This window comes from Pleurodeles waltl, chromosome 6 (genome assembly GCF_031143425.1).
Source record: "Pleurodeles waltl isolate 20211129_DDA chromosome 6, aPleWal1.hap1.20221129, whole genome shotgun sequence".
Classification (NCBI taxonomy): domain Eukaryota; kingdom Metazoa; phylum Chordata; class Amphibia; order Caudata; family Salamandridae; genus Pleurodeles; species Pleurodeles waltl.
The window spans coordinates 604086627-604099665 of NC_090445.1; the positions used below are offsets into that span (position 1 = coordinate 604086627).

Sequence of the window (13039 nt, forward strand, 5' to 3'; positions counted from 1 at the left end):
TGTGTTTTCACAATAACCAAAAGTGCAGATCCGCAAATCCTATCTTCGATTAAATCAGAAGGTCAAAAAATTATGACCCTGTTAAGCAGAGTGGCATTGTTGCGGAGCAGAACCAGTACCACAAGTTCTTGTTTATTATTACGTCCCTTCCCCTTTCTAGAAGTCGGCAGTACAAGGAGTATTACCGCTGGGCCCAGCATCTTCTTGACTTGGGAGTGGGGGCCTAGCATGGGCTTCAGTGTCATCCCCACGGTTGGAGCCAGGTGAGTGCATGACATTTAAGGTAAATACAGTCCTCCATTAGGACCACCCGAAGATTAGTCTACCACACAGACCAATAACAGAACAGTTAGACAGTTACACCAGCACTCAAAAATGAATGCTAGCCTCTCCCTATTCAGTATAAAATGATGCAAACCATGAACGACTTCAACATAGCTTCACTGAATGAGAATGGGAAGACCTATTTCATTAAAAGGAAAAAAATCCTAACAGATCTTCATACATTACAGCTCAACATACTCCTCGTCCAGGGGGATGCATTTTTTTAGAGGAAAAGAGTCAGAAACTGTGTAGGGTTGGGTGGTCAGAGAATACCACAACACCAAAAGGACCGTTAGAGAACAGATGCACAGCCCCATACCAATAATATCCCAAATGGGGAGTTGCAATCTTTGTAAGAAAGGGCTGCCTATCAAAGTACACAGAACATGGCAAGACCCAGCAGGCCACTGTATCATACTCAGGCTAACAATAAAAAACCTAACACTGTTAGTAGGCTTCATGTATGGGCCCTAGGTACACAAAAGAGACATCCTCAAAGACATAACCCAAATTTTATTACAGTGCCTTCACATAAAAATCCTGCTTGGAGAGGATTTGAATATGACACTTGATCCATATCCACATAAATCCCCCTAGAACACTGAAGGTGATAGACATAGGGCTGCTCTGAGACTTCCAAAAAGATTTCTCCCTCTATGGCCCTTGAGGCTATGGCACCCCACAGAACAGGAACACATTTTCATTTCTTGCGTTCATGGCACATGTTCCCGCGTTTACTATTTCTTGACCTCAACCTGTGTACTGGGCAAGTTTACTGACACCACTATAACACTGAATCAAGCATCAGACAACAAAACAATTCATATCAAACTAGATCTGAGGCTCACAAAACCCCCACTGGGGCAGTGGTGGCTTGCCATGTCTTATTACTTAAAGCTTGCAGACCCATGGAAGCTAACATGTATGCTACGCCTATACCTAGAAGAAACAAGCATACAGTAATGTCCTCTCAGACAGAATGGGCAGCAGGAAAGGCTTTTGTGAGAGGTAAAATAATGCGAGACTTAGCCCACCACAAAAGGGATGCCCAGGAAAACACACTCTGCTTACAATCACAAGTGTCCTCACAAACATGCACTAAACCAGCTGTTAAATCCCAGGCTGAAAAAGCTCTGTTTCAGCTATGACAACACCACTACAAGAGAGGAGAAAAGGCAGGGAGACTCATAGCCATGCAAGTAAGACAACAGAAGGCCCAACGCACCATACCTGCATTATTATAAGATAAATAGGAAACCAAAGTCATTCACCCACCAGATATCCTAAACACGTTTAAAAAGGACTATAACACACTATATATGTGGCAGAATTTTCACATTCTAGACCATCAGAGGAAGACTTTATATCCGTGTGTCACTTACCACGACTTAGCACAGACCAAACAGACATCCTAAACCAAGAGCAAGGAATGGAAAGCACAAGTCACCAATGGCACCAGGACTGGATGTCCTGGCAGAATATTATCGACTCAATAAACATGTCCTGGCACAATTGCTATGCAAATTGTTTAAAGAGGTAGATAATCGATAATAAATCCCCTTTACAGGAAATCAACAGACCTGTGTACAAATGTAACAGGGGTAAATGCAAGGCTTTACCTTTAATGCAATGCACAACAGTAGCTGTAATGTCGGAGCATCCCTTAATTTGGAAACCAAACAATCTGAAATATTTAGGAATCATCGTAAACGGTGATTAATTCAGACAGTTGAGAATAATCTAGGCCCACTAATCTCAAAAGTAAAGACAGATTTACAAAGATGGTCCTCAATTAACCTTTTCATGTGGGGCTGGTTATATGTGTATAAAACTAATGTGATGCCTCGCATTTACTATATTTTTGCAATGCTCCCACTACATATACCTGCACACATGACCTGTGAGCTCACAAACTGAATGAAGACATTCATCTGGGCAAGAAGAAGATCGTGGCTAAAAATAGGTAAACTGCATGCAGCAACAATGCGGTGGGCCACAATTACCGCATGTTAAATATTACTGGCTAGCTTTTCATCTAGATACATGTTGCACTCCTTGATCTACTCAATGGTTTATCATAGCAAAGTCACCCTGGGAAGAATTTGGTAGTCTTTATCTATTTTACACCGGAAACAAATACATTTCGCAGACATTTAACACCATCCTAGAAGTGCCAATTTATGTGCTGCCACAAGACACTAGGGGTAGATAATGCCCTCCAGGCAAGGGAACCACTATGGGGCAGCTGGAAAATATGCATGGAAGCGGATGAACCAACATGAAAGCACTTCATATACAGAGGTATCAAAACAATTGGCCACCTTCTTAAATATGGTAGAGTAAAATGTTTTGCTGAGGCCCAAGGGGAGTTTCAGCTACCAAGAAACTTTTCCTTGGACTTTCAAAGGATATGTCACTACCTTAGCAGACTCCCTTCATGGCAAATCACATACTTTCTTATTAATTATGTACCTTTGCAAATGGAGAACATTCAAAGAAATGGTGTCCGGCTTATATAAAATTCTTACATATAGTATGTTCTCTTACCCTACATCAAGAGACTTGAAGGCCTGGTGGCAAACCAGCTACAACTAGACTAAGCAGACAATGACTCGAAGATGCTATTAGGAGAGCATGATAGAGCTCTGAGGGAAGTCCATTTCAAATTCAGCTCCTACAGTATAATTCACCACTGGCACTGGTCTCCAAAGAGACTACACAATACTAGGCTATTACCAGGAGCAGCCTGTTTCAGTTGCAATCTCCCGGGAGTGATATTGCACATATCCTTTGAGAGTGCCCGACTCTCGATCAATACTGGAAGATGTTTGGAACTCTATGATAAATATCTGGGGACACATAGGTCAATTAATCTGCCAGGATTCTCTTTTGCAGGACAGCGCAGACTACACAAAAATTACACACCAGCTGAATAGATGGTTTGCAACGGGCCTAGCAATAGCTAAACTCCGTATATGTATTTATGCATTTTTATTTAGCATGGACACTACCCAGAGGTGCCAGAGCACTTTACAATACAGCGAAAGAAAATTACATGAGAAATTTTGAGTAACATGGCAGTAGATGACAATATTACAGCTACTATGATTATTCATGGTGAGAGTTATGTATTTACAAATTCCATATTCATTACAAATTATATATTTAGAAAAAACTTCAAGCGATTAAGGTTACAAAAATACACATTCCATATTTACAGAGTTGAAGCGAAAAAGGTCATTATAGCTCTCGAAGGTGTCATATAACAGTCAGAGTCACACCATTAAATGTGAAGGTGTATGCCTAGTAGGGATCTTAACAAGGAGTGTTATTGAGAAGAATGTCTTTGGAAGAGGAGAGTTCTGAGATCCGTTTTGAAGATCCAAAAAGAGGTGGTGGTGCGAAGGTTTTGAGGTACTGAATTCCAAATTCTCGTTGCATTACCTGAGAAAGATTGCACCATAAATCTTTCCCTTTTGAAAGCTGGACAATTAGAAGCTCCACCTAGCTCCGCCCTGACATACATATGTGTCTAAAAAATATAAAAAACGGCTACATACAAACAGGTCATCTACCATATAAATGATCAACTGGAAAATCTGATAGAAGCTGGGGTGGATTCATGTTCAACTCCATAGATTACATCGAAGTGCCTTGTGCCAAATCATGACTCCCAAGACTACTACATCAACGAATGCAGTGAAAGTGAAGAAGGGCAGTGCAGATTGATATCAAATCAATCAGTGAATTACTATTACAGCAAAGAAGGCACACCAAAAAAGTAGTGCTAACTCGCTGGCCTGGAACAACCAAGCACAACTTTCGAGAACAAAGGATTGACTCAGGTTCCCATAACCTGAGTACACTACATCAAGGCAAATGCACATCATCATAGAGGCCATTATCAACACTAACACCCTAAATAAAATTGAGAACAAGATACGTAATAAATCGCAAAGTTGGATTAGCTGTTTCAAAGCACCTGCATTCGAAAAAAAAAACCTTGCCTAGTTGACGGGACGTAGAACATGCTAGCTAAGAACTCTACACAAGTGTTACATGGTCTTCCGAGACAGTGATACATAAACTGCACAGTCATCAGATGGTACGAACAAGGGGACACATTAAGGAATGAGGACAAAGATAAAAGTGCAGAGCGGTTTGAAATGGAGTGTGTAGATGCTTTGTTAGGTTAGGTTTTTTTTTATCTTATTTTATAATTATTTTTGGAACTGCAGATCTCACTTCCCTGCCTATCATTTTACTGGAATATATTCAAAATCTCAATACAAAACTGTTAAACATAAATAAAGATACAGGATGGGCAGAGTTTGACGTGTATTAGTAGATGTCTGGGTTCTAATTGTAAAATGTTTTAGAGTGCTGCAGCTTTTCTGAAGTGTCTGGGCAAACCTCAAGCATGTGGACCCCATCGCTGAAGTTAAAGACGTGATGAAGTTCAGGAATCAGCTTTATTGGCCTGGACATTTTGCGGTCGATGCGTGAATGGCAGGAGAGTGAAAGGCAAGTCTTCACACAAGAAGAGGACAGATGCTGCATGTGAGAGCTTTAATATTCTAGCACACAGAGATAACGTGGCATAGAGATGAGTGGGTGCACTAGACAAGGTGCCAGGACTCTAGAATAACAATAGGATGTACCAGTTTGGAATGAGGCTAACATGCAGAACTATGTGCAAGAGATGGAGTAGCAGGGGCAACGTACATCGAAACAATAATGAATTGACAAAGTGTGTTTATGGTGGTGGTGTGTAAGTAGACATCCTGTACTAAAAACACAAGAGGTGTTTCTTTCCAGCATTTATGTGCTTTGGCAGAAGATGATGAACATGTACTTAGGTCACAAGGTGAAACATTAAAGACAGCTTGTGGGTCTTTTGCAACAGCAAAAGATGCTGCAAAGCCTGGTGGAGATGCAGAGGTAGAACTTTGTCAATGAAGAGAGGATAGCGCAGCATCAGCCGGAGCCAAGTGACATGTCTCACCCGTGATCCTCTGTGAAGGTCTCTCTTTGGAAGACAGTCTCATTCTTAGGACGAAGCAAATCTTGCTGGTGGTTGTACAAAGACTTTAAATTGAAGTCCAAGCTGTCGCGTGGTGCCTGTTATAGAAGAAAGTAAGAAAAGAAAGGTGTAAACAACAAAATAAATTAGCTGCTCATGCAATTTATTGCAGAAAGACACAGGTTACGTGCTCTTGTTTCTGGCAAGTGGTGATGTGCGTTTGGGGGGGGGGTGGGGGGGGGGGGGGGGTGTTCTGTGTGCAGTGCCGCTAAGCGGTTGCTTCTGCAACAACTGTAAACTCAGCTCATTTTAGGCAGTGTTAATTTCAACATCTATGCCCTCTCTTCGACTTACAACTTTGTGTGATGCTTATTTTAATTAATTTGTTGGAAATTCATAGATATTCCCACTATTTGCAATGGTTTTCTGGGATGCACTCATGTTTCAGTACCGAAGGAAGATGCTTTTCTTGTAACTTAATAATGCCGGTGCTATAGTTTCTCACCATACCACCCAATATTCTTAGTCTACTGTTTCGCTTTTGATGAACTATTTCTTAGACACCTCTCCAGTTAAAAGTTTCTCTGTAAAGCACACATATCCTCCTACCCTGAAAAAATCGTGGTGGCGAATATAAACAACCATAAACAATGTTTCGATCAAGATGACTGGAAATTTCCCAAGTCTGTGTGCGCAGTAGGACATCCTTGCTAATTTACCATGCAGTGCTACTTAAATTGCCTCACCTTTGAGGATTCTATAAAAAATGAACCACATTTCTGGTATGGCTCCTTCTAAAATGGCTTGCAAATTGCTCCCTCATCCATTAACAGTCATGATGGCCATAGAACGTAAATGTTAAGATAATGTGTGGAATATACGGTCTATCAGTCTAGTTAATATTATGATTGTGCTTGCAAGACCCCAGTATTTAAGAAATGTTTGTTCTATAAATTGTTGCAGAGTTGAGTTGGACTGGTCCAAAATACTAACATTTGAGCAAGAAAATAGTTTGTCACTGGTAAAAAAAAATGTATTTTGCTTGGAATGCTGTTCCGCTACAACTGCAAGTCACCTAAGTTCCCATTTAATTTAGCCCAGGACATGTGTCTATGGTTTTGTAGCAAGTTCAAGGTGGTGGGAGATTTACACCCACCGTGTAATGCCTATAAGCAATATTAACAAATTGCAATAAGAAAGGCATTTCAGCCCTCTATTGTGTTTTCAAATACTTTGGTTAGCCATTTCCAGGGTCACGAAAGCTGTGCAGATGTTATAAACGTTGAGGCCTTAACCAAGCAAAGGAGGTAGATAAAACAATGAAAAGAAGCAAGGAATAAACTTGGGCCGACGTGAGAAGTGAAACAAAGCAAAATGCATAGCGTTTGAACAGCATATCTCACCCAGGAAGAGAGAAAACAACTTGCCAAACAAAACCGGCAACTGTAACTATCAGCAAGAAGAAATGTGGCAGAAATATCAGGGCTTTTGGGCCCCCAGCAGTGCAGATGGCCCCATGAAGCAAAGATTGCATGCATCCTACAACACAATCCTTAGTTTATATTACACCATAGGCCGCTCGACATCATAAGACATACCTTTCAGGAGGGGTCAGCTACAGGTACCATGTAAAATAGTTGTAGAGTGAATGGGAATAAAAAAAGAAAATATTTATTTGCATGTTATAAATAATTAGCAAATGTTTCAGACAACTTACCTTGGGATCGAAATAACAAACATCTCTTCTGGCACTGGAGAGTGTGGCGGTGGCGTTGAGCCGGTTCCATGGATCGTCATTCTGAGCTAGGTGTGTTGGTTTGGAAAATGACCTCTACAAAATGAACAGAATTAGCATGTGCATTGGTTTATGTCGAAATCAAAACAGCTCAACCTTCTCAATGGTACTCTATTCTGAAAGACTCTCAATATATACTTAGTACAGAGTAGGCCAACGGTGTGTTTGCAAGTAGCAGCGAATGAAAGGCAATCGGAGAAAGGGGACAGGCAAGAAATGTAGACTACTCTAGGCAAGGCCACTGGAATTATGAGACAGGGTTAACTAAATTATGCATCAAGAAAATGCAAATCATCTAGGATAATGAGACAGGTTTTGTGATAGTATTATTTAATTGTTTTGGCAGTTTTATGTGTTAACACAGTCTTGGCAAAGGTTTCAACTCATTAGCACTAGTTTAACTCCCAAATACAGCAATAAGCAATTCAAAAAAATACAATTAATGCTTTGTAAAGAGCGGGAGCCGGCAGTGAAAAAAAGGGGACGGGGAGAGAAGGGGAGGCTGGAGCATACGTACGCTGAAAATGGGGGTGGCAAGCTGACGGTCGGCTAATCACACAGTGCCCACTACAGTCACATGAAAGATGTCGGGGGAAGACCGCCTATTACGAGAAACGGAAAGAGGCGATATTCTACCATTTAAGATGAACGATTTTCTCTGCGTTTCTTTGTGGAGCTATTCGTTTTTCCGTTAGTTTACATACCCACTGCACACAGTGAATGCGGCTTACGGGAAGCATAGGACATAAGAGAGAGGCAGCAAAGAAGAACGGGACGGAATCAGAGTAGGGAAGTGGGGGGATTCAAGAGAGTCTCACAGGACACTCACAGTAGTGTTCACTGATCCACCGAAAACGACCACTTTACATGCAGGAGTAAAAAAAAAAAAGGAGAAAAGAAAGGCGGCATTCTGCTTTAATGACTGCAGTGTGCAAAATAATGACAGAGGGAGCGCGCACGACAAAGTGGCGAAAGGCCACAGAGATTGGAAAGGAGACGGAATAGATCAGAAAGTTGTTTTTTGGGGGGAAGATAACTGCACACAGAGGTATGACAGGGGCTTTGCGCCAAGGTGCCTTTTTTGCATAATACCTGCTCTTCTGGGCCAAAGCCGCAGTAAGTGGCGTCATTCTCGTACTTGGGGTACGGGAGGGGGTCTCGAGTGGTCGGCATGGCTCGCTCCGAACACTACTCCCAGTCCCTATCCCGGCGACCAGCGCTCAGATCACTCTCTGATGCACTGGTAGCCCGTGGGTGGTTGCTAGGAAACTGTACACTATGACGTTTCAAAGCAAATTCTAGTGTGGACCGCAAATTAGAAAAGAGAAAGGACAAACAATGATCTGAGTAAACGTGGCTGCCATTTTGGATCTGGAAGCACTTTCTAAAGGACTATAAAACTAAACAGAACCTACCAGTATAAAGAAACGACGCACGTTTGAGTTCTGCATTAAAGTGGTCTGTTTGTGGAAAGTAGTAGGGTGTACTATGCATTGCTGTTTATTGAAGTGTCATTTGTCATTAATGCAGTTACCATTTCTGTTGTTACTCCTGCGTGTCCTGTTTTCTTTTAACTATGTGTTCTCGAGTCAGGCAGTAGCTAAACACTCCGTGTTCGAGTCGACCGTCAGTTGGTGACAGACTCTCGACTCGGATGGTTGGGCTCTCGCTGTCGTGGGTCCCTTAACTAGGAATAAACGTTATTCACCAGAGAAGTGTCCTGGAGTATTTCTTCATTTGGCAACTGTGACCGCCCACCTTCACATTTGGTACCAGGAGTGGGGTGCATTTGAAAGGTGTACTTTCAAAGGGCGTTGCTGTGCCAGAGACCAACCGACCAAATTGTCGTCACGCCAGAGGTTGGAAGCGGGAAGCTTATTCCAAGAGAGGACGAGCAAGTACAGAACGGAATGCCATACTTAAGAGGATGGGTGGTGTAAGATTATCATTATCATCGGGCCATTTTACGCAGCGCGCTCGAGGTGGTTACATGCAGACCATTGGATGTCTGCGTGTTGTAAGTCATACCTGCTGCACGAGCCAGAGCTGTGATCCTTCGTCCTAGTTCCACGAGGCTTCGCTTCGTAATTCTATGTCAGGACCGGAGGCTTCGTATTATGCTTCTCTCTCAATGCTTTATTTTTACAGCAGCCAATCACAAGAGAGTAACTAAAAAACAAAACATATCCCATCATTCAATGGAAGGCGTCATAACCATAGAGACCAGTACTGTATATAAGCTCACGAGGATAAAGCACTTCCTCTTTCTTTGCTGCTGCCGCAGCCAGTTAAGTGTTTTTCATATTCGATCTTATTTGGTGTTATTGTTAGCTTGCGCGCGCTCTTCGTTTTTGGCACTGTGGAGCGGGAGCGGGAGTTTCGCTAGAGGGGCTCTCCCCTAGCGAGGATCGGGAATCCGATCGGAGTACCGGCAGCAAGTATTTAATTTATTATTTCACTCACACGCACGCTCGCGCGCACGCACGCTTTGGCGCGTGATTCATCCCGTTTGAATTGCCGATCGGCTCGTACTGCATTTAGGAGCCTGACAGCAAATTTCGGCGGGGTGCTCGCGGGCAGATTTCACCCGTTTTTTGCATCCATTTAACCAACGCTGCGCTCAATACCTGGCCGGTGACTCCCACCTTGCTCTGATTTCAGGCTTGGTGATACTCCCTGACGCCCTGGGACCATCTGGTCGGCCCAGGGTTGAAACAATTTTGCATAGGCTTTGCCTAGAGTGCAGCAGGCTGCTCCCTCCACGCTCAATTGTATTTTGGTGCCTTATAGCCTGCTGGGGTTCCGCACTCCCCCTGATTGTAGTCCTGGGCTACTCTGATTGCAGTTACCCATACTGCCCTGAACATGGCGCAATCCTTCGCATATGACGAGGAGGATTCTTATGGCGAAGACGCCCCTTCTTTAGAAGAGTCCCTTGTGGGTGCCCTTGATAATAGCGTTCAGCTATCCGTTAACAAAGCCTTGGCCAAGGCTTTGGGACCCCTGACTCACCATTTTGAAAATTTTGCGTGCCAGAAGGGTTGGGTTCCCCCCATCCCTCCGAATCAAGATGCCCATAAAGACGCCCCTGAGAATCTCCCTTCCACCTCCAAGGGCAAGTCAAAAAGGCAAAAATGGGCGCATTCTGAGCTGTTTGACAAGCTGGCCGCCACTATTCATTCTGAGCATGGTTATAGCTCACTCAATTTACAAGAGGTTCAGGATTCAGACTCCTCTTCTAATAATTCTCCAAATGCCTCGTCAGATTCTGACTCCGATTCTAGCGTCCACTCAGCATCTACTAAGCGCAAGAAGCGTTCTAAGACCAAACATCAGGCCCCCAAGGCGCCTCGTCTTCTTAATTTTAAGCCTGAGGACATTGTTCATCCTCGTTCCTCCAGCTGGACTCCCCCTCCAGAAGTAGCGTTGTACATGCAGGAGCATGTTAGAGCCGGCTTCGATAAGGAAGTTCGAGCGAGATTAAAGGCAGAATGCCCCAGACCAGAGCTGGAAGGCAAAGTCACCGATACCCCAGATGTAGAACCCACTATGGTGACTTTCCTAAAGAAGTGGGCTAAAGACCCTAAGAAGGGCTTGGATCGGGCATGGAGATCATGCCAGGATAAACTTCTAGACCTCACCGGCCCACTAGCAAAAATCCTGGAGTTGGCTTATGTCTCTAAAGAATCGAATGCCCCTATTGATCCTGACATTCTCATGGGTTGGGCACAACGCTCCATCTGCCTTTTGGGGAATGCCAATGTGGCGATTTCATCTGAACGACGCCGTTCTATTCTTATGCGTGTCGATCCCCAACTCAACGAACTAGCTTCTTCGGAAGCGGGGCAAGCCGCACAAGGCCTCCTTTTTGGAGCTCCCTTCCTCAAGGATTTATCCAGATTTGCGGCTACATTTAGCTCCATGGATAAGGCGCAGCTTTCCCTTAAGAAGGTATTCAGGGAGACTCTTTTTCGTAGGGCCGGACGCGGTCGGGGCCGCTCGTCAGGCCGTTCCTTCTATCAAGGCCCCAGAAGAGACTCGTTCTCCCGTGGCAGGGGTTTCTACAGGGATCAGCAGGCAGACAACACCTTTTACCCCACACGCCCCCGCGCAGGGAGATCTCGTTTCCGTAGAAACGCCTACAAGGGTCAGCAAGGAAACTCCCAGGATGCCTCCTCTGCAGGTGAGACTTATTCCTTTTTCGGAGGTACTGCTGGGGGGCAGGGTCCAAACATGTCTGGGGGAATGGCAGAGAATAACCAAGGACCCTTGGGTGTTGGAAACCGCTCGAGGTTTCAAACTGGAGTTCTATCGCTCCCCTGTGCAACGTTTTATCCCTCCCCTTCACCGTTTTTCCCGTCCCGACCAAGAAATCATGAATTCGGAAATTCTTGCTCTTCTCAAAAAAGGAGCTATTTGTCGGGCAGACCCTCATCCTCGAGGGTTCATCAGCCCCATTTTTCTGGTGGAAAAGAAGGGCGGCGGTTCAAGATTAGTTCTAAACCTCAAAGATTTCAACGCCTGGATAGTTTACAGGCATTTCAAGATGGAGGGAATCCACCTCCTGAGAGATGTTCTTCAGGAATCAGATTGGATGGTTCGTTTAGATTTAAAAGACGCTTATCTAAGCATACCAATCTTTCCTCCTCATCAACGCTTTCTCCAGTTCTTCTGGATGAACCAATGTTTCGAGTTTCAGGTTCTCCCCTTTGGGCTTTCCTCCGCACCTTGGTGCTATACCAAGATGATGCGCCCAGTAGTCGAATCCCTTCGGGCCAAAGGAGTTCGCCTGATCGTCTATCTCGACGATCTAATCATTATGGCTCAAGACCTGTTGATTCTCCGGGAACACTTGTCCTGGGCAATCAATCTTCTTCAGAGTCTGGGATTTCTCATCAATGAGCCCAAATCTTGCCTTGTCCCATCCCAGCAGATGGAATTCTTGGGGTTCCAAATAGACTCTATGCGTTCCCTTCTGATCCTTCCGGCCCAGAAGATCCGCAACATCAAGAAGGAGTTGCGTCTTCTGTTGTCGAAACAGTATGTGTCTTTGAGGAGCTTAGCCCGGATGGTAGGTCTTTTGTCATCCTCGATTCAGGCCATCTTCCCGGGCCCTCTTCATTACCGGGCCCTTCAACGTCTCAAAATTTCCCACCTTCAGAAGGGTCTATCGTACTCAGACAAGATTCCTCTGTCGGAGGAAGCCCGATCGGAGATCCAATGGTGGCTAGACCACATGGACGCTTGGAATGGTCGGGCGATATTCGGCTCTTCGCCAGATGTGATACTAGAGGCGGACGCCAGCAGGTGGGGCTGGGGAGCACGCTGCGGTGCTCTGTCCACGGGCGGTCGTTGGTCCCAGGAGGAACTCCGCCTCCACATCAATTGTCTGGAACTTCTGGCCGGTTCTTTTGCAATTCGGAGTCTGTCTCCCCTGAAATCAGACTGTTGCATCCTTTTGAGGATGGACAACATATCTGCGGTCAGATATGTGAACAAACTGGGTGGTACGAGATCTCCGATTCTTGCTCAGATTGCCAAAGAGTTTTGGCAGTTCTGTCTTCAGCACCGCATTTCAGTGATTGCGGAACATCTCCCAGGAGTGGACAACACAGTGGCGGATTGGAACTCCAGGTTTCTGCGGGATGGCAGCGACTGGAGGCTCCTTCCTCAGGTGTTTTGTCACCTCCACCAGTTGTGGGGTCCCTTTTCCATCGACCTCTTTGCCTCACGCCTGAACCGACAACTTCCGTTGTTCTTCAGTTGGAGGCCGGATCCGGAGGCGACAGCCACGGATGCCTTCCTTCAGGACTGGTCTCTCCATCTGGGATATGCGTTTCCTCCTTTCAACATGATTCCTCGAGTTCTATCCCAGGTTCGACGCCAGCGTGTAGGGA

At 44.7% G+C, this 13039-nt stretch overlaps 1 protein-coding gene across 1 annotated transcript in view; it reads right to left on the bottom strand.

Annotated features, from left to right (window-relative positions):
- The window catches only part of CFAP276 (cilia and flagella associated protein 276), a 30044-nt gene extending 21642 nt beyond the window's left edge, over nt 1-8402 (bottom strand). Inside the window, exons 1-3 of the mRNA XM_069238874.1 lie at nt 8235-8402; nt 7065-7178; nt 5330-5445 (exon numbers count right to left, since the gene is read on the bottom strand). Coding sequence (XP_069094975.1) covers nt 5330-5445; nt 7065-7178; nt 8235-8315 — 311 coding nt within the window. The 5' untranslated portion in view covers nt 8316-8402. The remainder of the gene's footprint in view (nt 1-5329; nt 5446-7064; nt 7179-8234) is intronic.
- Between the last annotated feature and the right edge of the window lie 4637 nt (nt 8403-13039).